A 27,778-nucleotide genomic window follows, 5' to 3' on the forward strand; every position below is an offset into this window, starting at 1 on the left:
ACTCGGCAGCCCGTCCATAATTGTATATACCACCTAACCGTGGTTTTTTTTTCTTTCTTTATACATACATACTAGTTACGAGTATACTATCTCTTTATCAACCAGTCTATATATTAGCAGCAGACACAGTACAGTGCGGTAGTTCACGGCTGTGGCTACCTCTGTGTCGGCACTCGGCAGCCCGTCCATAATTGTATATACCACCTAACCGTGGTTTTTTTTTCTTTCTTTATACATACATACTAGTTACGAGTATACTATCTCTTTATCAACCAGTCTATATATTAGCAGCAGACACAGTACAGTGCGGTAGTTCACGGCTGTGGCTACCTCTGTGTCGGCACTCGGCAGCCCGTCCATTATTGTATATACCACCTAACCGTGGTTTTTTTTTCTTTCTTTATACATACATACTAGTTACGAGTATACTATCTCTTTATCAACCAGTCTATATTAGCAGCAGACACAGTACAGTGCGGTAGTTCACGGCTGTGGCTACCTCTGTGTCGGCACTCGGCAGCCCGTCCATAATTGTATATACCACCTAACCGTGGTTTTTTTTTCTTTCTTTATACATACATACTAGTTACGAGTATACTATCTCTTTATCAACCAGTCTATATATTAGCAGCAGACACAGTACAGTGCGGTAGTTCACGGCTGTGGCTACCTCTGTGTCGGCACTCGGCAGCCCGTCCATAATTGTATATACCACCTAACCGTGGTTTTTTTTTCTTTCTTTATACATACATACTAGTTACGAGTATACTATCTCTTTATCAACCAGTCTATATATTAGCAGCAGACACAGTACAGTGCGGTAGTTCACGGCTGTGGCTACCTCTGTGTCGGCACTCGGCAGCCCGTCCATAATTGTATACTAGTATCCAATCCATCCATCTCCATTGTTTACCTGAGGTGCCTTTTAGTTGTGCCTATTAAAATATGGAGAACAAAAATGTTGAGGTTCCAAAATTAGGGAAAGATCAAGATCCACTTCCACCTCGTGCTGAAGCTGCTGCCACTAGTCATGGCCGAGACGATGAAATGCCAGCAACGTCGTCTGCCAAGGCCGATGCCCAATGGCATAGTACAGAGCATGTCAAAACCAAAACACCAAATATCAGTAAAAAAAGGACTCCAAAACCTAAAATAAAATTGTCGGAGGAGAAGCGTAAACTTGCCAATATGCCATTTACCACACGGAGTGGCAAGGAACGGCTGAGGCCCTGGCCTATGTTCATGGCTAGTGGTTCAGCTTCACATGAGGATGGAAGCACTCAGCCTCTCGCTAGAAAACTGAAAAGACTCAAGCTGGCAAAAGCACCGCAAAGAACTGTGCGTTCTTTGAAATCCCAAATCCACAAGGAGAGTCCAATTGTGTCGGTTGCGATGCCTGACCTTCCCAACACTGGACGTGAAGAGCATGCGCCTTCCACCATTTGCACGCCCCCTGCAAGTGCTGGAAGGAGCACCCGCAGTCCAGTTCCTGATAGTCAGATTGAAGATGTCAGTGTTGAAGTACACCAGGATGAGGAGGATATGGGTGTTGCTGGCGCTGGGGAGGAAATTGACCAGGAGGATTCTGATGGTGAGGTGGTTTGTTTAAGTCAGGCACCCGGGGAGACACCTGTTGTCCGTGGGAGGAATATGGCCGTTGACATGCCAGGTGAAAATACCAAAAAAATCAGCTCTTCGGTGTGGAGGTATTTCACCAGAAATGCGGACAACAGGTGTCAAGCCGTGTGTTCCCTTTGTCAAGCTGTAATAAGTAGGGGTAAGGACGTTAACCACCTCGGAACATCCTCCCTTATACGTCACCTGCAGCGCATTCATAATAAGTCAGTGACAAGTTCAAAAACTTTGGGTGACAGCGGAAGCAGTCCACTGACCAGTAAATCCCTTCCTCTTGTAACCAAGCTCACGCAAACCACCCCACCAACTCCCTCAGTGTCAATTTCCTCCTTCCCCAGGAATGCCAATAGTCCTGCAGGCCATGTCACTGGCAATTCTGACGAGTCCTCTCCTGCCTGGGATTCCTCCGATGCATCCTTGCGTGTAACGCCTACTGCTGCTGGCGCTGCTGTTGTTGCCGCTGGGAGTCGATGGTCATCCCAGAGGGGAAGTCGTAAGCCCACTTGTACTACTTCCAGTAAGCAATTGACTGTTCAACAGTCCTTTGCGAGGAAGATGAAATATCACAGCAGTCATCCTACTGCAAAGCGGATAACTGAGTCCTTGACAACTATGTTGGTGTTAGACGTGCGTCCGGTATCCGCCGTTAGTTCACAGGGAACTAGACAATTTATTGAGGCAGTGTGCCCCCGTTACCAAATACCATCTAGGTTCCACTTCTCTAGGCAGGCGATACCGAGAATGTACACGGACGTCAGAAAAAGACTCACCAGTGTCCTAAAAAAAGCAGTTGTACCCAATGTCCACTTAACCACGGACATGTGGACAAGTGGAGCAGGGCAGGGTCAGGACTATATGACTGTGACAGCCCACTGGGTAGATGTATGGACTCCCGCCGCAAGAACAGCAGCGGCGGCACCAGTAGCAGCATCTCGCAAACGCCAACTCTTTCCTAGGCAGGCTACGCTTTGTATCACCGCTTTCCAGAATACGCACACAGCTGAAAACCTCTTACGGCAACTGAGGAAGATCATCGCGGAATGGCTTACCCCAATTGGACTCTCCTGTGGATTTGTGGCATCGGACAACGCCAGCAATATTGTGTGTGCATTAAATATGGGCAAATTCCAGCACGTCCCATGTTTTGCACATACCTTGAATTTGGTGGTGCAGAATTTTTTTAAAAACGACAGGGGCGTGCAAGAGATGCTGTCGGTGGCCAGAAAAATTGCGGGACACTTTCGGCGTACAGGCACCACGTACAGAAGACTGGAGCACCACCAAAAACTACTGAACCTGCCCTGCCATCATCTGAAGCAAGAAGTGGTAACGAGGTGGAATTCAACCCTCTATATGCTTCAGAGGTTGGAGGAGCAGCAAAAGGCCATTCAAGCCTATACAATTGAGCACGATATAGGAGATGGAATGCACCTGTCTCAAGTGCAGTGGAGAATGATTTCAACGTTGTGCAAGGTTCTGATGCCCTTTGAACTTGCCACACGTGAAGTCAGTTCAGACACTGCCAGCCTGAGTCAGGTCATTCCCCTCATCAGGCTTTTGCAGAAGAAGCTGGAGGCATTGAAGAAGGAGCTAAAAGGGAGCGATTCCGCTAGGCATGTGGGACTTGTGGATGCAGCCCTTAATTCGCTTAACAAGGATTCACGGGTGGTCAATCTGTTGAAATCAGAGCACTACATTTTGGCCACCGTGCTCGATCCTAGATTTAAAGCCTACCTTGGATCTCTCTTTCCGGCAGACACAGGTCTGCTGGGGTTGAAAGACCTGCTGGTGACAAAATTGTCAAGTCAAGCGGAACGGGACCTGTCAACATCTCCTCCTTCACATTCTCCCGCAACTGGGGGTGCGAGGAAAAGGCTCAGAATTCCGAGCCCACCCGCTGGCGGTGATGCAGGGCAGTCTGGAGCGACTGCTGATGCTGACATCTGGTCCGGACTGAAGGACCTGACAACGATTACGGACATGTCGTCTACTGTCACTGCATATGATTCTCTCAACATTGATAGAATGGTGGAGGATTATATGAGTGACCGCATCCAAGTAGGCACGTCACACAGTCCGTACTTATACTGGCAGGAAAAAGAGGCAATTTGGAGGCCCTTGCACAAACTGGCTTTATTCTACCTAAGTTGCCCTCCCACAAGTGTGTACTCCGAAAGAGTGTTTAGTGCCGCCGCTCACCTTGTCAGCAATCGGCGTACGAGGTTACATCCAGAAAATGTGGAGATGATGTTCATTAAAATGAATTATAATCAATTCCTCCGCGGAGACATTGACCAGCAGCAATTGCCTCCACAAAGTACACAGGGAGCTGAGATGGTGGATTCCAGTGGGGACGAATTGATAATCTGTGAGGAGGGGGATGTACACGGTGATATATCGGAGGGTGAAGATGAGGTGGACATCTTGCCTCTGTAGAGCCAGTTTGTGCAAGGAGAGATTAATTGCTTCTTTTTTGGGGGGGGTCCAAACCAACCCGTCATATCAGTCACAGTCGTGTGGCAGACCCTGTCACTGAAATGATGGGTTGGTTAAAGTGTGCATGTCCTGTTTTGTTTATACAACATAAGGGTGGGTGGGAGGGCCCAAGGACAATTCCATCTTGCACCTCTTTTTTCTTTTCTTTTTCTTTGCGTCATGTGCTGTTTGGGGAGGGTTTTTTGGAAGGGACATCCTGCGTGACACTGCAGTGCCACTCCTAGATGGGCCCGGTGTTTGTGTCGGCCACTAGGGTCGCTAATCTTACTCACACAGTCAGCTACCTCATTGCGCCTCTTTTTTTCTTTGCGTCATGTGCTGTTTGGGGAGGGTTTTTTGGAAGGGACATCCTGCGTGACACTGCAGTGCCACTCCTAGATGGGCCCGGTGTTTGTGTCGGCCACTAGGGTCGCTAATCTTACTCACACAGCTACCTCATTGCGCCTCTTTTTTTCTTTGCGTCATGTGCTGTTTGGGGAGGGTTTTTTGGAAGGGACATCCTGCGTGACACTGCAGTGCCACTCCTAGATGGGCCCGGTGTTTGTGTCGGCCACTAGGGTCGCTAATCTTACTCACACAGCTACCTCATTGCGCCTCTTTTTTTCTTTGCGTCATGTGCTGTTTGGGGAGGGTTTTTTGGAAGGGACATCCTGCGTGACACTGCAGTGCCACTCCTAGATGGGCCCGGTGTTTGTGTCGGCCACTAGGGTCGCTAATCTTACTCACACAGCTACCTCATTGCGCCTCTTTTTTTCTTTGCGTCATGTGCTGTTTGGGGAGGGTTTTTTGGAAGGGCCATCCTGCGTGACACTGCAGTGCCACTCCTAGATGGGCCCGGTGTTTGTGTCGGCCACTAGGGTCGCTAATCTTACTCACACAGCTACCTCATTGCGCCTCTTTTTTTCTTTGCGTCATGTGCTGTTTGGGGAGGGTTTTTTGGAAGGGCCATCCTGCGTGACACTGCAGTGCCACTCCTAGATGGGCCCGGTGTTTGTGTCGGCCACTAGGGTCGCTAATCTTACTCACACAGCTACCTCATTGCGCCTCTTTTTTTCTTTGCGTCATGTGCTGTTTGGGGAGGGTTTTTTGGAAGGGACATCCTGCGTGACACTGCAGTGCCACTCCTAGATGGGCCCGGTGTTTGTGTCGGCCACTAGGGTCGCTTATCTTACTCACACAGCGACCTCGGTGCAAATTTTAGGACTAAAAATAATATTGTGAGGTGTGAGGTATTCAGAATAGACTGAAAATGAGTGTAAATTATGGTTTTTGAGGTTAATAATACTTTGGGATCAAAATGACCCCCAAATTCTATGATTTAAGCTGTTTTTTAGTGTTTTTTGAAAAAAACACCCGAATCCAAAACACACCCGAATCCGACAAAAAAAATTCGGTGAGGTTTTGCCAAAACGCGGTCGAACCCAAAACACGGCCGCGGAACCGAACCCAAAACCAAAACACAAAACCCGAAAAATTTCAGGCGCTCATCTCTAAATCACTAGCGCAGCTTGCTATTTTATTTACTTCACTCCCCCCCCCACCCGGCCCCATAGCCCTGCATGCTTATAGGGACAATATTGTCCATATTAGCCTGCATGTATAAGCCACCCGGCACCAACGATGACCGAGCGCAGGGCAGAAGAGATGAATGATATATCTCGTTCATTAATGAACAAGATCGTTCATATCTCTCAGTGTAATCGGTAAATGTGTAGGGCCCATTAGAATGATGCATCTCCTGGCAGTATCAGTTCCTATGAATAAAAAAGAATCACTCTGCGCTGACTTAGCAAGGGATCTCCTGTATAAAAACACTAGTGTTCCGGATATGCTGCAGCTCTATCAAGGAGATCACTGAATCTCCAAAAAAGTAAAAAACTGCAAGAAAAATATTAAATAAAGCGCTGCATAGCCGGAATCATTTCATATTGTTTAATCACACAATATATTGACAAACAACATAAACATGACACACACACACAGACTCGGCCAATGTTAAAATGACCTCGAGTTTAGGCTCTTAAAAAACCATCAACCCATATAAATTTCATAACTCACAGAATGACCTCTAATTAATTCATGACCTATCAATGATGCATCACTGGTATATTGATCAATTAATAGCATGCGTGTAATTAACTAAGGGGCCCCTGATGATTAGAACTTATCCATCAGTAACTTTGCAGCACAAAAGCAATTGAGCTATAATTGTCCACAGCATATGGCATCCAATATTCAGTCACAGTTGTGTCCATATAGGCAGATAGAAAGCTAGGCACATGTGCATCCAGATATTTAGTTTAGTTTGTTAATATAGCCTGCAATGTCCATAACCTAGATTATATAGTCTTTGGGTTAGTAAATCACTTAGGTCCACTCAAAATTAACATGGGCATACAACCATATTATTATACTGCCCTCTAACTGGGGCTCTCATAATCTGTCCTGGACACTGGTTACTGAGCGGGCTTGATTGCTAAGGGTTCTCACCGACCAGCTGGTTGTTTACTGTGTCAGGGTCTCCGCAGCCGACTCCTCCCTTAAGTCCCGCCACACCTCAGATCCGTTTGCATGTAAGTGTCCGAGATAGACGTAATGCCAGGTCCGTGTGCTTTAGACCTCTCAACTAAATATTTCTCCTGAGGAAGCCACTGATTGTACAAGCGGAGAAACGAGGCTGCGGAGACCCCGACACAGTAAACAACCAGCTGGTCGGTGAAAACCCTTAGCAATCAAGCCCGCTCAGTAACCAGTGTCCAGGACAGATTATGAGAGCCCCAGTTAGAGGGCAGTATAATAATATGGTTGTATGCCCATGTTAATTTTGAGTGGACCAAAGTGACTTACTAACCCAAAGCCTATAAAATCTAGGTTATGGACATTGCAGGCTATATTAACATACTAACTTAATATCTGGATGCACATGTGCCTAGCTTTCTATTTGCCTATATGGACACAACTGTGACTGAATATTGGATGCCATATGCTGTGGACAATTATAGCTCAATTGCTTTTGCGCTGCAAAGTTACTGATGGATAAGTTCTAGTCATCAGGGGGCCCCTTAGTTAATTACACGCATGCTATTAATTGATCAATATACCAGTGATGCATCATTGATAGGTCATGAATGAATTAGAGGTCATTCTGTGAGTTAGGAAATTTATATGGGTTGATGGTTTTTTAAGAGCCTAAATTTGAGGTAATTTTAACATTGGCCGGGTTTATGTATGTGTGTCATGTTTATGTTTATCAGTTCCTATGATTTCAAGTTTTTATTTTGTTTAATACTGATGTACACCGATTGTTGTATCACTCGCTAACAAGGCTTACCTCTTGGCCAGTATGTCACAGTTATTGTCTTTAAAGCTGTCGCTCCTTCCCGTCTCTGCAATTTGCAAGTGTACATTGAGCTAGACGGAGCAGGCGTGCATTCGGCCACACTGGGGGTTATAATGTAGGTTGTGCAGGTTGCGTTGCTTATTGATGTTCCTGTAATTCACATTGAGAGTACAATGATGCAATTTATTTTACAATCATTCCTTTACACTTTATTAAAATAAGGTGTCTGTGCGACGCCCATTTTTCGGGTTTTGTGTTTTGGATCTGTATTGGTTTTGCCAAAACCGCCCTTGCAGGTTTTGGATCTGCATTTTTTTTAAATCATAAAAACAGCTAAAATAACAGAATATTGGGGTGTTTTATGTTCCTACAGTTTTATTTACCTCAATAACATTAATTCCCAGTCTATTCTGAACACCTCACAATATTGTTTTTATCCAGTTTAGGCCAAAAGGTTGCAATGAGGTAGCTAGATGACTAAGCTAAGCGACAGTGGTGGACAGCAAACACGTTGCAGTTAACAATATATTTTTAAGTGCTGTAACCTTCTTTTAAAAATATTTTTAAATTGGGATCAAGTTCTTCTGTTCCTCAAAAATATCTTCAACATGGAGAAGATTCGTTAATCATCCGTTAAAAATTATTTTCAAATTAGGATTAAGGGGGTAATTCAGACCTGATCACTAGGCAGCAATTTTTGCAGCCCTGCGATCAGATAGTCACCACCTACAGGGAGACTGTATTCTCGCTGTGCAAGTGTACGAACGCATGTGTAGCAGAGCTGCACAAACTGATTTTGTGCAGTCTCTGCGCAGCCCTGGACTTACTCAGCCGCTGCGATCACAACAGCTTGTTCAGGGCCGGATTTGACGTCAGACACCCTCCCTTCAAACGCTTAGACACGCCTGCGTTTTTCCATACACTCCCTGAAAACGTTCAGTTGACACCCACAAACACTTTCTTCCTGTCAATCTCCTTGCGAATGCCCATGCGAATGGATCCTTCACACAAAGCCGTCGCTGACCGGCGATCCCCCTTGCAATTGTCTATCACGCTTGCGCATTGCAGTGCATACACATGCGCAGTTTGGATCTGATCGCACGCTGTGCGAAAAATGCACAGCAGCGATCAGGTCTGAATTATCCCCTAAATTCTTCTGTTCCTTAAAGATATATTCGACATGCAGAAGGTTCGCTATTCAAATGTGGAGAGTTTAGTTATATTAATTAACTTTAAATTTAGTTAATTTATAATTATTAATAATATTAATATGAATGAATCACAATGTTGTGCTAAGAAGAATTATGAAAATAGGACAATAAGTTATAACATTAGAATATGAGCTACGGACACAGCACCCTGAAATGGATGGAGCATGACTGGATGTATACTGGTAGGATACAGCACAAAATATTTAAAAAATAAAAAAGATGTCTTTTATTTTGGGTGGACTGACAGAACACCCCTAGATGGACGGAGCAGCTGCAGTCCATGGATGTATACTGGGATGACACAGCACAAAATATGTAAAAAAAAAGAATGTATTTAAAAAAAATGATACATTGGGCAAGGCTAAAGATTTCAGTTCACAAAAGATAATTAGGCAAAAAAGAATAAAAAAAGACAATATTTTAGATGCTGTAATCATGATTTTAATTTATTTTGGATCAAGTTCTTCTGTTGCTGAAGGAAATCTTTGAAATGCAGAAGGTTTTCTATTCAAGTGTGGAGAATTTAGTTATATTAATAAAATTTAAATTTAGTTAAGTTATAATTATTATCATTCTTCTTCTTATTATTATTATTATTAATAATAATAATATTATTAATTTGAATTAATCATAATATTGTGATAAGAAGAATTATGAAAATAGGACAATAAGTTATAACATAAGAATATGAGCTACAGACACAGCACCCTGAAATGGATGGAGCATGCCTGGATGTATACTGGGAGAATACAGCGCAAAATATTAAAAAATAAAGATCTTTTATTTTGGGTGGACTAACAGAACACCCCTAAATGGACGGAGCAGCTGCAGTCCCTGGATGAATACTGGGATGTTACAGCACAAAATTTTAAATTACATCAATATATATATATATATATATATATATATATATATATATTAGTTTTTATATCACACACTGCAGTTACAGTGTCGTACAAATGAGTCAGAAATATATATTATTACACACTGCAGTTTAGCTTCACCAACAGCGTAGCACAATACATGTATGCGTCAGAAATGGTAGTCGAACACTGCGGTTGACCTTCACCAACAGTGTATGAGTAGGAAATAGTATACTGCAGTCTGACCGGCAGTGTCACAGTATGAAAATAAAAATTGTATAGTACACTGGGGTATAGCACAAACAAAAAATATATATATATTTTTTTTATAACTATAATTTTAGGCTTTTTGTTTTTAGCTTTTTTTTTACAATGATACAGAGCCCCTGGATGGATGGACAGATCACCCCTTTCAGATACAGCAGACAGTGCACCCTTTTTTTCAGTTACAGTAGACAGAGCACCCCTTTCAGATACAGCAGACGGAGCACGCCAGCCTGCATGGACTAATACAGCAGAGCACCCATTTCAAATACAGCAGACAGAGCACCCCGCCTGGACTGTTACAGCAGAGCCCCCTTTCAAATACAGCAGACAGAGCACTCTGTCTGGACTAATATAGCAGAGCCCCCTTTCAAATACAGCAGACAGAGCACCCCGCCTGGACTAATACAGCAGAGCGCCACTCTTTAATATACAGCAGACAGAGCATCCCTTTTTCAGATACAGCAAGCAGAGCACCCCTGGACTGATACAGCAGACTTAGCACCCCTGGACTGATACAGCAGACAGAGCACCGCTGGACTGATACAGCAGACTTAGCACCCCTGGACTGATACAGCAGACAGGTCACCCCTGGACTGATACAGCAGACAGCACCCGCCCCATGTCACGCCAGACAACACAGTACTGAGACGGACACGTCCGTCCAGTACACTCTCCACAGCCGGAGTGAAGATAGCACCGATCACCGGGGACCTTCATAGAATCCAAAACCCGCGAGGATCCGACAGCAGGAAGATGACGTTTAGCCTCACTCTGGGAGCTGAGTAAGGCGGGAAGTCCAGAGCCGGACTCAGATTCCAGCTCGGAATGGGAAATTCAGGTGGGTCCGGTTCTCCGCTCATCTCTAATTAAAATAAGAGAGAACCTATCATGAGTGGAGCCCCACACCATTGGTGGACATAAAGTAACTGCTGCATGGCTTTGTGACCTACAGTTATATTTAGGATCTATTGGGTGTGGGAATACTGTTACATTGGTGCAAACTCACTTGTGTGATATTGTAAGTGCAATTTTTTTGTAGTGCAATGCATTGTTCAGTAAGACCTAGGGATGGTTTCGATATTACAACTATCTGTCTTATTGATTTTCTGCATTCAATACCCAATGACTTCTTAATTGATGGAGTAGTTTTGATGCTGCCTCACCCACAAAAAATGTTTATACCAAAATTCACTAATTTTTTATTGGCTCCAGTACCAGATTACCCTTCGTTCCCTGTGACACAGGCTAACAGGCGTTGCACACAGCATACTTAGCAAGTCGCAGGACACTCTTTTGTGATGTCATATCTGTGACACACAGGGTCTGATTCGGAGTCGCACATTATGCCGAAATGGGCGCAGTTGTACAATGTTGTAAGTACTGTATATCCGTTGTCAAAGTCAGAAAAATATCACTATGCACACTGCCATATTTGCACCTCATACATGTCCGCTCTGCGCATGCGTACACTCTCCCGTGCGTGCGCATACCCGCTGTTACGTGCACCCGCAGGCGCACGGTATGCGCATTTACGGTAGAGTTTATGTGTTCGTAGCGTGCGACTCAATCGTTACACATTTTAACTATATAATGTATTTTGTAGATTATGGTCCCTTTGATAGATTCTGAAAGTTTAGTTAATGTAGCATGTTCCTGGACAAAGAGATCCCTCTTTGTTTGATACGAAGGGTCCGACATGGGTCATACAGTGGTGTTTAGTATCCATTGGAAGGGTATTTAATTAGCAATATTCCGGTGTTGGTTTGAAGCGGATTAATCGCTCGTGCGAATAGTTATGGACATAAGAAGTTTATGTCCATTTACTATTATTTGCACTTACTTATCCATGCGGCGGGAAACCTAGTTTCCCACCCACCTGAGCAGTTGGAAATGGTCACAGCCCACCTGTATGAATCAACCTATGACCTTTTGTTATAATGCGAAGACGAATTCCTGTGTCCAATGAACAATGAGATTGTAGGGACCATTGTATTGTATTGTGTGTGGGGCATAAATAGACAAGCCGACCTGATCCAGCTCACTCTCTTCAACGATTCTCATCACTGATAATCGGGAGCTGGATATTCAGAAAGGCGCATGCGATCGTTCCCTTTGTGCGTAAGTTTTCTCCGCAATCATATTGTCTTTATTGTTATTGTGAGCCATCTCTCTCTCTCTCTCTTCTCCTCTTTCTCTCTCGTATTCCCTTAAACATAATCGTATTGTATTGTATTTCCTGTGTAGTTATCTGGTTAGTTAGTCTGTGTTATATTGTAGTGTATGACTTGTACTGTATTATTCTTTTTGCAAGTATAACATTCAAATAAGGCGTTAGACCCTAAGCCCGGTATCTGTGTATTTCTTATAGTGTTAAGTATTCTCAGAGCGTCGGTGACGCTCGAACAGCTTTTAAGTTAATAAGGTTACACTATGTTGCATTTACACTCAATCACTACACTAAGGTTTTACTGCATATTACATTGTTTATGGTTTAGATATAAAAGTTTAACACTGTAAGCGTCTGCGTCGCTGGTGATCTCCTCGTGGTCCCGAGCGTCCGCTACGCTATAGCGAATCATTACGTTAGTCGGCAGCCAATAGAGTGCCTGCCTGTGATCTCTTGGCCGTGAGCGAACGTGACGCTTGAGCGTCTCGACCACGGCTAAGCGATTGTTACGCAACGTGCGTACCCTTACGGTACTCCATACGTCAATAGCGTACAGTGTTCTTAGACCTCTTAAAGGGTTTTAAATAAGATAAATATTTAGCTTTATCAATTGGCGGCTCGTCCAGTCCTTCACATATCTCTGCTAGGTAATTCCAGCAGACATTATCCATCAGCAAAGGGTGGGAGATCATATTCCTCGTAGTGCTGTCTGGATAAGCGTCTGCTTCGCTTAGTAAGGGGTGCTGAGGGAATCCGGAACCGGAGGTAAGAACAACACGCTAGTGTCTTTTAAAACTGTTTATTTCTGTCTTGCGTACGCACACACGCATATCTGCATTTCTTTTTTTTTCTCGTGTATTTTCATATATCACTCTCCTGTTTGCCATTGTATAATTGATAAACGTGCTAAGAGAGATTTGTCGCTATTTAATAGTTAAAGTGTAAAAGTAATATATTAAGGGATAAATTGCAAAGCTCACACGCAGCTCTACCTAAAGGTACAAGGAGAGATTGGTGTGGTGCTCGGTAGATGATCGAGGATCATCTACATTGATAAACGTGTTAGTTGTGTTACGGTGGATATTTGCTTTGTGTACACGTGTCTCTAACAAAGGGTGAGACTCGCGTACGCAAAGGCCGACGCACACAGCGTAAATTACGCAACGGAGCGTCTGGGTACGCCCACGTAACTCAGATCAAACGATAAGTGTTATTTTAGTAGGCGAAGAGGTGGCAACGCGATAAATAGCGCAAGTCTATTTTTAGTGTCCGAAATTTAGACTAACAGATCCTTCTCCAAATTTACAACACATCTGGTCTAAAGAAAAATTTCTGCGCAGAAATAGAAATAGAAACAAAAGTGTAGATGTGGTGAGTGAGTGTTTTACATATATAAGTTTATACAATTTTTGAGGTTGAACCACAAAGAAGTCGAGTTCTCGTGAGGTACATGCATGTAAGTGACGTACATGGTGGCTAGGGAGGCATCCCTTGGTTAAACATAAAATTTGAGCATTAGAGTGTAGCAGACCAGGAGGTCCCACTGTAGCAGCAGACCAGGAGGTCTTATAACAAGACCAGGAGGTCCAGTTACAGCAGACTAAGAAGTCCGCTATAGAGACAAGTAGCACAACACCAGGAAGGGTTGGTGCGGAACCCATATAGGCCATAAAGCTCTGGCTGAAGGAATTCGCAGCCGAAATTTTCGATTCCGTTGGTCGCTCCGTACATAAGATTAGTTGCTTATGTACTGAACGATTGTACCGCACGTAATTGTGTGCATTAGTTAGTATCTGACCAGTACCATTTGTGTACAAAACTGGTCATAAACACTATTTGTACATTCTGACGTGATTTGTGTAAAATTTTTTATTTTAAGGGAAGTTCGCTGGTCACTAAGGAACTATCCAACAACCAATAGTTACTGGAAAGAGTAAGTGTTCTGCGGATAACCCTCGCATGTTCCAGTAAATAGAGGTTCAGGTCGCAGGGGCCCTGGGTCGAGTACGCCAGCACTAGAGCAGTGTGTAGGTCGTATTGGTCGGCGTGGGCGAGTGAGTGGGGTACTCGGTAAACCGCCACCGTCAGCCTATTTTGAACATTTTGGTTTGTGTAAGGGTTGGCTGAAGAAAGCAACACCTTCGAACTATGGGGGCCAATTGTTCAGGTAGGGGGCGATCAACCTCGGTTCGGGTTGATTCAGTGAACCGACCAGTCGGGTCGGCAAGGTACGTAATGTGTGAAAAATACGGTTCACACACAGAAGTTTTATGTGATGAATGGGAGAGAATGACTGTACATGACGGGGAGAAATTCCCAAGAGTAGGCAGCTTTAGCCCAGAAGTGTTACAAAATTTAAGGAGGAGGATATGTCTCATTAAATCAGCAAAGAGACGAATCAAACATTATGATTATTTGCAGTTATGGCAACAGGAGGGTGAAATACAGAGAGGATTGGCTCAGGCGGCGGGATCTAACCCTATCAGGAAACTGATAGCCACGGCCCCACCGCCACCATACATATCAGGAGAGAAATTGGTTGCGGAGAATGACGCACTAGGGTGTAACAAACAAACACTTAGCAACTGTGTAAATGTTAATAAGTTAACCAATGCAAGTATTAACCCGTGCAAGTTGTACCCTGTTTTGAACTTTCCCCAGGAGTGTGATCAAGAGGACGAATCGGCAACAATATCAGCGCTCTCTCTAGCAGCCACCATATCAGAAACAACAGTAGGCAGGGCTCCACCCCCGAGATTAGTAACAAAAGCCCCTAGCGGAGGGACAGGTGAGGTCGTATCAACGGGTAAGTACGGCACCATACACTATGCTGAAACTATTTCACCACAGGCTGTAGAATCTACACAGAATGATGTTGCTAGACTTAATCCTGTTAGGGTAATAGCAGTGCCAAATGGGAAAACGGACACTTCAGGAGCCACTCCTATAAGGAACATTGCCATGTACAGCCCGTTTTCCCGAATGGAATTAAGAACCATAGTGTCTGAATTCCCTGACCCTAGGAAAGATTTAGTTGCTAGCCAAAAATACATCAGAGACCTAGGTAACACTTTAGAGCCCAATAACAAAGATTGGCAGATATTGCTGAGGGCTTGTTTACCCTCCAATGTCGACGCAGCTCAATTTTTAGCTGACTGTGGATTGGATCAGGATGTACCTCTTACAGATGTGTACAACAAAGATAATGTAAAAAGAATAAGTTTACAGTTAAAGGAGTATTTTCCAGCTGTAGTTAAATGGAACAAGATATTCTCCATTAAACAAAAGGAGTCAGAAACAGCTGCAGAGTATTTTCACAGTGCATTATTAGAGATGGCAAAATACACAGGCATAGAGGACATTAAAACAAACATAAACCATCGGGAAGTAGCAGTATCTGTACTAATGGATGGTTTAAAAGAGGCATTAAAGACCAGGGTACAGACCACGCAACCATGTTGTCGAAGTCAGAAAAATGTCTCTATGCACGTTGCCATATTTGCACCGCACACTGGTCCGCGCTGCGCGTGCGTGCGCTCTCCCGTGGAGGCGCATACCCGCAATAGCGTGCACTCACAGGCGCGGTATGCGTATTTACGGTAGAGTTTACGTAGTCGTAGCGTGCGACTCATTCGTTACATATTTTCACAATTAATGTAGTTTATAGATTATGGTCCCTTTGATAGATTCTGAAAGTTTGGTTAATATAGAATGTCCCTGAACGGAGGAATCCCTCTTTGTATTGTGCGAAGGGTCTAACAGGAGTCAGACAGTGGTGTTTGGTACCTATCGGAAGAGTATTTAAATAGCAATATTCCGGTGTTGGTTTGGAGCAGATTAGTTGCTCGTGCGAATAGTTATGGACATAAGAAGTTATGTCCATTTATTCATTATTATTTGTCCTTACTTAGTCATGCATCTGAACAGTTGGAGACAGGCATCAGTAGGTCTCAAATGTCTCTTTGACCTCAGAGATCCCCCAAACAATAGTTTGCATGTTAAGAGGGCCTCATCTCTACACATGCATAAGGTAAACACAGGAATAGTAATTGAAGATCAATTGTACTCCAAATCAGTATCTTTCCCGCAGACGGAGTACAATAGTCTTTAATTACACTGAGCTTTTGAGACTCAATGAGGAGGGTCAACACCTGTGTTTACAAATGGGGCTGGATTTGTATACAAAGAGAATGGTGACTCAATACAAAGGAGAAAGAAAGACCCCTCCCCCAGGTACTGGTCAAACAGGAAGGTAGTGGTCAGGTGTGGCCTCAGAGAACAGATGTAATGTAGCTACACTCACAGACACACACACAGCTACCTGGCACCAAGCAGCATGGCGGCTGAATCCCCAGGACATCTTCCAAACTAAAGGCTAAGTATTGAACTTCACATGGCTAGATAAGGAAACAGACGGATTGCTTTCTGGTTTAAATAGGATATTGTAACTTGGTTGTGTGATTGTTGGGTGTTTGTGGATACTCTGTGAAGTCTGTGATAAATTGGAACAGTATACAATCTGTAGCATAATATTTGTGGTATTTGTTTGCCAATGGAGATTTAAAATAGATTGTGCTGGTTAGTTATAATATATATCCTGTTAATCATAAATACCACCATGCAGTTACGTTTGTGTTAATTACATTGTGATCTGGTCTTGTGATGAATATGCTCTGGTTATTGAGATACTGAAGTTGTTTGGGATGTGAAATTATGAGATGGTTCTAGGAAGTTGGATTACATTGTGAAAGGTGTTTTAGATGGTTTGGAATTGTAAAATCAGAACATATGCATTGTTTTGAGGCTTGGACATTTTGGAAGAAAATGGAGTCTTGTGTTTTCTGCTATGTGATTGTGGTTTAGTATAGAGTGCCATGTGTTTGGACCTGCAAATCTAAAATGGCTGCTGCTGGATGTCTTCCCCTCCCCCTTTCAGCCATGTGGTGTGGTCTTTGGAATCAAGTGGAGGTTTCTCAAAATGGAGTCTAGCTTCCATCCCATGCTGTATTCAGCATTGACTAACTGCGCAGCGATTGTCTCTCACATGTGTAGTTTTATCTGCAACCATGTTGTCTCTTATTTAATGTTATCATGAGCCATTTCTCTCTATCTCTCTCTTCTTCTCTTCCCCTTCCATTTTCCCATAAATAGTAATTGTATTGTATTGTATTTCTTGTGTAGTTATCTGGTTAGGAAGTCTTTGTTATATTGTAGTGTATCATTTGTACTGTTATCCCCTTTTACAAGTATATTAGATATAATACAGTTAATAGGCCTTGGAACCTAAACCAGCATCTGTGTATTTTCTATAGTGATAAGTGTTCATTTGAGCGTCGGTGACGCTCATGCAGCTTTGTAGATAGTCAGGTTACACAAGGTTGCACTTACACCCTGTACTCACATTAAGGTATTCAGTGTATTTCATTGGTATAAGGTTTTAACATAAAGGTATAGTGTTGTAAGCGTCTGCATCGCTGGTGACCTCCTCGTGGTCTCGAGCGTATGCTACGCTACAGCGAATCATTCCCCTAGACATAACCAATAACGTGTCCTGTGATCACTGGGCCGTGAGCGAACGTGACGCTTGAGCGTCTCGCCTACGGCTGAGCGATCGCTACGCAGATAGCGTACCATTACGGTACTTCTTGAGCAAACAGCGTACAGTGTTCTTAGCTTCATAAAGGGTTGTTTATACGACAAGGAATTTAGCATTGTCAATTGCGGGCTCGTCCTATACTTCTCATATCTGCACTAGGTAGATCAGCAGACATTATCCCTCCAGCAAAGGGTGGGAGGTTGTCTCACAGTGCTGACGGGATAAGCGTCTGCTTCGCTTAGATAAAGAGTGCTGAAGGAACCCGGTAACTGGAGGTAAGAACAGTACACTATTGTCTTTGAAAATCTGGTTTTTATTTCAATTTGGTGCCAACTACACACTCAGGCCTAGAATAACTTTAGGAGTTTTGAATGATGACTTTCTTTGTGACAAGAGACCGCATGGTCTGTCCACCATTTTGTGTGACCCTCATGGAGGTGGAAGGGGGAGGAGCAGCGGCCATTTTGGGAAGGTCAAAAAAAAAAATTTTTTTTTTTTTTTCTGAGCGGCTGGTTTTCAGTTGACTCAGGAAACAATCAGCCATCCACTGTCAAAAAGAAATCATCATTTAATGAGTTTTTTTTTAATGCATTTATTTAATCTATATCATAGTCAATCATAAGTAATAGTGATTGGTACTTATATGTAATATCTATATGCGTGTGCTTACATCAATGTATGTTATTAGATTAAATTTAGAATTGCATTTTCATCTGTGTAAGTTTCACATCTCACCTTCCTGTTTGCCATTTGCATTGATAACGTGCTGAGAAAAAAAACAAGCACACAGCATAGAAGATACTGTGTGGTGTTTGGTAAGCGTTTATATAGTGAAATATCGCTTATAGTAAGGCGATACAGAAGCCACAAGACAATAGCACACATTTGTTCAGTTTCCAAAATTTAGTTTAAATACCTTACTTTACTGTAACGCCTCTGGGGAGAGCTATCAGACTACGGGAAATGATTTTTCTGATCAGAAAACTATAAGAATGATAGTGGGTTGAAAACGGTATGAGTGTATTGAATCCCGCTTTGTGGACTTTGTGATCTATGTGATAAAACGGTATTGAATTCCGCTTTGTGGACTTTGTGATTTGTGTGATCTATGTGGAACGTGATGAGCACGATCTGAGTGAAAACGTGCAACAGAGTGTGATAAAGTTTTCGTTGTATTACGCTCTGGCTGTTTTGGAGCACAGTAGGGAGACTCCAATGATCCTACCATTTATGGGCAACAAGTGTCTATAAGTGGTACGATTGGACCGCACGGTTGTATGTGTGACCAATAACGCAACGTGATATGAGGTCGTATATCCATGCGTAAATCATGCCCTCATACGTGTTGTAGGGAGCACATGCAAGCGTGATTTGTGTAAAGAAAAAGGAAGGGAATTTTCTCAGGAAAATCTCTAGAGATAGGGCCTGCAACGGCTACACGTGTCTGCTAGAAGGCGGACCGGAGATACCCGGAGCAGAAGAAGTTCAGTGGAAGAGCTTTAAGGATTTCCAACGAAGTTCTGTGTTTGGTGCATTTTAGGAAGTTTTTCTGTGTTAAAAAGGTCCACAATGGCAGCCAAGTGCACAACACAGAGACGGTCGGAGGTCAGGATTCAGACTCCAGAGGCTTGCAGACCCCGAGGGTCTGCTCGGTTAGTAATGTGGGGGAAATATGGTCCCCACACTGAGACCTTTTGTGATGAATGGACACGAATGACTGCGGGGGATAAGGCACCATTTCCCGGGATAGGTAGTTTTGACTTAGAGGTGTTGCATAATTTAAGGCAAAGGATCAGTCTCATAAAATCCTGGAAACAACGAGTTAAACATGATGATTGTTTGCAGTTATGGCAACAGGAAAGTGAAATGCAAAGAAATGTAACTTACATATCTAACTTTCATCTTGAGAGGAGAGACATGGCATTGAAGAGGATTATGGTTGCAGAGAAATGGCACAATGTTGTACGATAAAAATGCACTTAGTAACTGTATTAAGAATGAAAGTGTTAAATGTAATAATGTTTATGAAAATGAAAGTGTAAAAATTACAAATGTTAACCTGTGCAAGTCGCACCCCATGTTAAACTTCCCTCAGGATTACCAACAAGAAAGTGAGCCCAGAACGATGTCGGCACCTCTTAAAGAAGCCATCCTACAAGACATCCAGGTGGACGCGACCAAATTGGTAAAGGCAATAATCAAACCCCCTAACGGAGGGTCAGGTGAGGTCGTGTCCACAGGTACGTACAATGTTTTATATCACGCACAAACAAATGTACCCCATATTATAAGACCAAAACAAGGTGATGTAATTGAGTTTAGTCCTGTCAGGGTGATCACAGTCCCCAATGGGAAGACTGACGATCAGGGAACCATTCCCGTCAAGGACAGTGCAATGCGCCATCCCTGGTCCCGAACAGAATTGAGATCAATCATGTCTGATTACCCAGATCCTAGGAAAGATCTAACTGTATGATCAAAGATTCACAGAAGGTATATCAACTCCCTAGACAACGACATAATCATGGTATCCAAGGAATCAGGTAGGTACAGGGAAAGCGGTTGATGGTGATGAGCATCCAAGCGTTTGAGGAGGCATCAAATCAACCAAAACCCCAGGCCATTGGCACATGGAGGAACTTCAAAAGTTATGACACACCATTATAATCAAGGATCACATAGGCAGGAAAGGTGATTATTAGGAATGGAGGCAAGCCTGAGGTAACGGTTAATAAATTGGGAGGTCATTCACTGAAGACACAGGAATGACCAGGTTAAACGTTGTAAATGTATTTGTGAAAAATGTTTTTTCTTTCTCTCTCTATCCCCATCTCTGACGATTATTGGTAAGAATTCAAACATTGCATATTCGCTTGGTCCTTGCAGAAGTCTACCAAACCCCAGCATGACCTCCGCCACAATGTATTTCTGGCCAGATACAGACAGTGGAGTAATGCAGGTGCTGGTGGGGAGGGACTGCTCAAGGAGACCATTAGACACATAGATATGACAGCCTAATAAGTCTGACAATGTTTTTCTAATGCTAACAATGTTTTCTTAATGTTGACAATGTTTAAAAATGTTTTGTTTCTCTTTTCTCATTGGTGGTTATTGTCGAGTTATGTAATGTATATATGCACATGAATTGTTCTCTATCTCTTTTGTTTTTTTGTTGTCTCTCTCTTCCCACTCATGTTTCCAAGGTTTAAAGATGGTATGTCATCCCTCAGTTGGACCAATGGTAATGCCAGATTTTTTCTCCTTACAGAAAGATCGCCGGTTAGGAAGGAATATTGCATCACCAGAATGTTCGTTTGGAAGACTGAGAGACAGCACCTTTGAGAGGACAGCAGAACAAGAAGAACAACAAGACGAGAGAACTTATTATCGTAACAAGTTCTCTCCCCCTCAAACTGTTTTCTTATACCCCCTTTACAAATTTCTTCTTTTCTCCTCCTGTAAGATGGACTTGCCCCAAGAGACTGTGATATGGATTTTCCCGTTAACCATGATGTTGACCAGAGCAGTCTGTTTCGGTGAGAGTACCAGTGAGGTCGAGAAAGGATCCAGAAAGGTCCTGATGACTGAGACGGAGGTGTAAATTTCCAATAGCAACCCAATCACCAAGCAAAGGCGAGTACCGGGCACGATCTAACAACCATGTTATTTGTAAACAACTGTGAAGGAATGTTAGTTCAAAAAGAAAGTTGTATCTGTAGGCTCTGTAACAAAGTAATGCCAATCCAGTTTTAATATCCATATGGACCGGCATCCATTGAGTGACTATCACTCCTTAGTGGGTAATGTGTTAAATAAGACCGATTGTTGGGTATGCTCTCAAGTACCTCAGGGACACAGCAAATCAGGGCTAGTACCATTTCCTTTAACGTTAGGGGAGGTACTTGAGCTAAGTGGTGGGAGACCGGTGGACCGGAGGTTTAACATCTCCAGCCCTCCTAGTTTGAAGCTCCACCAATACCATGTGGATAGGTCCCTCTTATGTTTTAACATCTCCAATCCCAGAAAACCGGGAAATTGGGAAGTGTCATGGAGCAACCTTACCATGACCTTTTCACACAGAGCAGATAGAATGCCTACAGATACAGAGCTCGTACGCCACATAGCCAGTAGAGGAAAATCTTTCCGGTATCGATATACCTTAGGGAATAGGATTACTAGAGTTGGAGAGGTATCACCAGGATACTGTGCACATATCGTACAAACCGATACGTGCATTAAGCAGTTGGAAGAATTAGGGTCAGGAGATTTCACCTGGAAGGTTTGTAACATGGTCATGTCCTTCTCCGTCCCTTATGTTCTCCCCGATGATGCATATTTCATATGCGGGAGAAAGGCGTACAAATGGCTTGCCCCAAACTCTGAAGGATTGTGTTATATTGGAAAAGTATTGCCTGAAGTGATGACTGTTACACATGACAAAATGAAGGACATACACCGTGGTGCCCAAGCTCCTTATACTCACACTCATTACGAGCACCGAGTTAAAAGACAACTGTCAGAAAGGTTAGAGCATCCGGCCTCTGATCTTATCCATGAATCCACCGGGATTCAGGTTCTGGTAGCGTTAGATTTCACTCGTACCGCTCGGGGAGTGATGAATTATAGATACATTTCCGCACTCGCCAATTTGTTAGATAATATCACTGAAATGTATGATGACACGTTTAGATACACTGGAAGAGAACTTCAAGCTTATAAAACAGAACTAGTTCAGCATAGGATGGTTCTTAATTATCTTACAGCAGTAACAGGCGGATATTGTGTTACATTGGCAACACAGTACGGCATAAAGTGTTGCACGTATATCACAAATAGCACCGAGGATCCGGTAGAGGTCATAGACCAAAAGATGGACGATATTCTCCAATTGAAGTGGGAATTTCGTCGAAAACACAATCTCACCCTTGCTGCTGTAGGTAATGAGCTGACTGGTTGGGTGTCATGGTTGAACCCGCGAAATTGGTTCTCCGGTTTAGGAGAGTGGGCTCAAGGAGTCATAATGGATGTTGGAAAGTTTCTACTATGTATCTTAGGTGTCGTTATATCGATTGGATTGATATTTAGATGCGGGCAGGCTTTAATGAGGTGCAAACAAAGTACAAAAGTGATGAGCTTGAGGAGTGAGGAAACTGTAATTAACCTGGATTTGATTTATGACCCAATGATAGAAACCAGAATGTGATGAAAATGCGATTATACGGTCCGTTTCTTTCACCTGTTTTTCTGCTTTTTCTCCAAGACACAAAGACCCCCTTGGACGAGGAAGCTGACGAGACGAGATGTATACAGACAACAGACAAGCACCAAAGAAGAAGATTTGACAACTTTAAATATGGACACTTGATGAACTTTGCCATGGATCCCCAGTTTCCCTAGTATCTTTAAACTCACGCTAGCCCAACATTTTTGTAAATCTGATGGCTCAGACAAAGCTATTTGCTCATGCCTAAGGAGCAATACAGCGCAAAGAAGACGACTCTCAACAGATACCGAAAACAACTTCGACGACAGATGTACATTTCCCTGACATAGAATATCATTGCATTTTTCGTAAGTGTTCTTTATCTTCATCTCTACAACCCTCAGGTAACGACACACATAGACGATAGGGAATACAGGCACAGATATCAGCAACCACATACCTCCCCCATTCATGTATCATCAACTAAAATGTGCATCCCCATTTTGTTACAACCACAGCCGAAATGAGCTCGGTAGAGTTTGACAGCCCATCCACAGACCTGTACCACAGGATAAGAAGGAATTCAAATGTATACTTCGCAATACCTCGAAGCTTGATTTACCACACGTACGGCACGATGATACATGACCCCCCAAACATGGATTCATACACACATGCTTCTGCTATCTCACTAGGTCATACCCTTTTCACACCTACTCCTCTCTTCTTCCTTACCCCACCATGGAAATCAATTAACCCCTGACTTACATTTTTCTCCTTAAATGTTTTGTGGCAGTTATTATTGACTGCCAAAGGGTGGACTGTCGAAGTCAGAAAAATGTCTCTATGCACGTTGCCATATTTGCACCGCACACTGGTCCGCGCTGCGCGTGCGTGCGCTCTCCCGTGGAGGCGCATACCCGCAATAGCGTGCACTCACAGGCGCGGTATGCGTATTTACGGTAGAGTTTACGTAGTCGTAGCGTGCGACTCATTCGTTACATATTTTCACAATTAATGTAGTTTATAGATTATGGTCCCTTTGATAGATTCTGAAAGTTTGGTTAATATAGAATGTCCCTGAACGGAGGAATCCCTCTTTGTATTGTGCGAAGGGTCTAACAGGAGTCAGACAGTGGTGTTTGGTACCTATCGGAAGAGTATTTAAATAGCAATATTCCGGTGTTGGTTTGGAGCAGATTAGTTGCTCGTGCGAATAGTTATGGACATAAGAAGTTATGTCCATTTATTCATTATTATTTGTCCTTACTTAGTCATGCATCTGAACAGTTGGAGACAGGCATCAGTAGGTCTCAAATGTCTCTTTGACCTCAGAGATCCCCCAAACAATAGTTTGCATGTTAAGAGGGCCTCATCTCTACACATGCATAAGGTAAACACAGGAATAGTAATTGAAGATCAATTGTACTCCAAATCAGTATCTTTCCCGCAGACGGAGTACAATAGTCTTTAATTACACTGAGCTTTTGAGACTCAATGAGGAGGGTCAACACCTGTGTTTACAAATGGGGCTGGATTTGTATACAAAGAGAATGGTGACTCAATACAAAGGAGAAAGAAAGACCCCTCCCCCAGGTACTGGTCAAACAGGAAGGTAGTGGTCAGGTGTGGCCTCAGAGAACAGATGTAATGTAGCTACACTCACAGACACACACACAGCTACCTGGCACCAAGCAGCATGGCGGCTGAATCCCCAGGACATCTTCCAAACTAAAGGCTAAGTATTGAACTTCACATGGCTAGATAAGGAAACAGACGGATTGCTTTCTGGTTTAAATAGGATATTGTAACTTGGTTGTGTGATTGTTGGGTGTTTGTGGATACTCTGTGAAGTCTGTGATAAATTGGAACAGTATACAATCTGTAGCATAATATTTGTGGTATTTGTTTGCCAATGGAGATTTAAAATAGATTGTGCTGGTTAGTTATAATATATATCCTGTTAATCATAAATACCACCATGCAGTTACGTTTGTGTTAATTACATTGTGATCTGGTCTTGTGATGAATATGCTCTGGTTATTGAGATACTGAAGTTGTTTGGGATGTGAAATTATGAGATGGTTCTAGGAAGTTGGATTACATTGTGAAAGGTGTTTTAGATGGTTTGGAATTGTAAAATCAGAACATATGCATTGTTTTGAGGCTTGGACATTTTGGAAGAAAATGGAGTCTTGTGTTTTCTGCTATGTGATTGTGGTTTAGTATAGAGTGCCATGTGTTTGGACCTGCAAATCTAAAATGGCTGCTGCTGGATGTCTTCCCCTCCCCCTTTCAGCCATGTGGTGTGGTCTTTGGAATCAAGTGGAGGTTTCTCAAAATGGAGTCTAGCTTCCATCCCATGCTGTATTCAGCATTGACTAACTGCGCAGCGATTGTCTCTCACATGTGTAGTTTTATCTGCAACCATGTTGTCTCTTATTTAATGTTATCATGAGCCATTTCTCTCTATCTCTCTCTTCTTCTCTTCCCCTTCCATTTTCCCATAAATAGTAATTGTATTGTATTGTATTTCTTGTGTAGTTATCTGGTTAGGAAGTCTTTGTTATATTGTAGTGTATCATTTGTACTGTTATCCCCTTTTACAAGTATATTAGATATAATACAGTTAATAGGCCTTGGAACCTAAACCAGCATCTGTGTATTTTCTATAGTGATAAGTGTTCATTTGAGCGTCGGTGACGCTCATGCAGCTTTGTAGATAGTCAGGTTACACAAGGTTGCACTTACACCCTGTACTCACATTAAGGTATTCAGTGTATTTCATTGGTATAAGGTTTTAACATAAAGGTATAGTGTTGTAAGCGTCTGCATCGCTGGTGACCTCCTCGTGGTCTCGAGCGTATGCTACGCTACAGCGAATCATTCCCCTAGACATAACCAATAACGTGTCCTGTGATCACTGGGCCGTGAGCGAACGTGACGCTTGAGCGTCTCGCCTACGGCTGAGCGATCGCTACGCAGATAGCGTACCATTACGGTACTTCTTGAGCAAACAGCGTACAGTGTTCTTAGCTTCATAAAGGGTTGTTTATACGACAAGGAATTTAGCATTGTCAATGTTGGCGAGGTCTGTCGGTGGCTACTTTGAGAGAGGCTGCTATTGATCACGACCGGAATATCACCAGACACAGGGAACTTCAAGGTGATAAATTAATGGCCGTAAGTATACAGGCCCTGACCACAAGGCAGCCTTTGTATAAATCACCAAACCCTGTGGGTAAGTCAAATGTGGTAACTTGTTATTCTTGTCATAGACAGGGACACATGGCACGAGACTGTAGAGTGAAAAATTCACAAAACTCATACCAACCCCCTAGACAACGACACGACACACGACATTGGGATCAGGGTCCACAGAGACGGAGTTATGAGCCACATACAGGGGAAACAAAAAGATATCCCCCAAAAGGAGGCTGGCAAGCTTCTGACAGTTCCCAGTTAACCCCTTCACAAATAGTTGCTGCCAGCGGGATTCAGGGGGGTCACCATACCCAATAGGGGTGTGGCCACACCTGTAATCTGCAGCCAGTAAAATTGATTGCAAGTCTTGGAAGTGAACCCGAAATTGCAATTAAGGTAGCTGGTAAATCATTAAACTTTCTTGTAGATACAGGGGTGGCCAAATCAGTGATAAATTCGACAGTGGGCATGAGAACCACTGGTAAGACAATTCCAGCCATGGGAGTAACAGGAGTAGTCCAGCATTACCCTGTTAGCAAACCAGCAGAGATTACAATAGGGCCTTTACATACCAAGCATTCCTTTTTGCTGGCTGCATCGGCACCGACTAATCTCCTGGGAAGAGACTTATTGTGTAAAATGGGGTGCGTCATTTATTGTACTCCTGAAGGTGTATTCTTGGACATACCTGAGAATCACGCTCAGGAAGTGCGAGACATGTTAGACTCCCCATCAAAATTAATGTCACATACCATTATGACAAATAGGACTCCATCCCAAGTAGAAGAAATGACATCTCAGATACCAGAGTCACTTTGGACTAAAGATGGACAGGACACTGGATTAATGGCATACATAGCTCCGGTAGTTGTACAAGTAAAAGATGGTAGGATAGCCCCAAAAATCCCACAGTACCCTCTGAAGCCAGAGGTGGAGTTAGGAGTGTATCCCGTAATAGAGCGCTTGCTACAACAGGGCATTCTGGTAAGAACATCCAGCACTGCCAACAGTCCCATCTTCCCTGTTAAAAAGAGTGGGGGGAGGGGTTACCGGCTAGTGCAGGATCTAAGGGGGATTAACAAAATAGTTGAGAGTCAGTTCCCCGTAGTGCCAAATCCAGCTGTCATCCTTATGCAAATCCCTCCCACTGCGAAATTTTTCACTGTTATTGACCTCTGCTCCGCTTTCTTTTCGGTACCTCTGCACCCTGACAGCCAATATTTGTTCGCATTTACATACAGAGGAGTCCAATACACATGGACTCGATTACCACAAGGTTTCATAGATAGTCCAAGTATATTTTCCCAGGCTTTGCATGATTGTTTACAGTCTTTCCAACCAGAGTGTGGATCAATATTGATACAGTATGTGGATGATTTACTGCTGTGTTCAGATTCATTGGAAGCATCCCTGAAGGATACGAAACAGCTCCTGTTTCATCTTTCAGACACAGGACACAAGGTTTCCAAAGACAAGTTACAATTATGCCAAACTAAAGTAAAATATTTGGGACACTGTCTAACACAAGGACTGAGACACCTGACCGCTGATAGAATTCAAGCAATTAGAGACATGACTCTGCCACAAACTCAGCAACAGATCAGAACATTTTTAGGAATGTGTGGGTATTGCCGTAACTGGATCCCAGGATTTTCCATTCTAGCATTACCTTTGCAGGAGATGGTTTCCTCAAACAAGCCTGATCGGATTTCGCATACAGACGAGTCCGAAATGGCATTTGAGAGACTTAAACAGTGCCTAACGCAGGCACCAGCATTAGGTATGCCAGACTATGG

General features: G+C 43.2%; 1 protein-coding gene across 1 annotated transcript in view; it reads right to left on the reverse strand.

Annotated features, from left to right (window-relative positions):
• Positions 1 to 27,778, reverse strand: part of LOC134908955 (adhesion G protein-coupled receptor F5-like) — a 183,535-nt gene that overhangs the window by 110,656 nt on the left and 45,101 nt on the right. The window contains exon 7 of the mRNA XM_063915239.1: positions 7,463 to 7,621. Within this exon, the coding sequence (XP_063771309.1) occupies positions 7,463 to 7,621 (159 nt within the window). The remainder of the gene's footprint in view (positions 1 to 7,462; positions 7,622 to 27,778) is intronic.

This window comes from Pseudophryne corroboree, chromosome 4 (assembly GCF_028390025.1).
Source record: "Pseudophryne corroboree isolate aPseCor3 chromosome 4, aPseCor3.hap2, whole genome shotgun sequence".
Classification (NCBI taxonomy): domain Eukaryota; kingdom Metazoa; phylum Chordata; class Amphibia; order Anura; family Myobatrachidae; genus Pseudophryne; species Pseudophryne corroboree.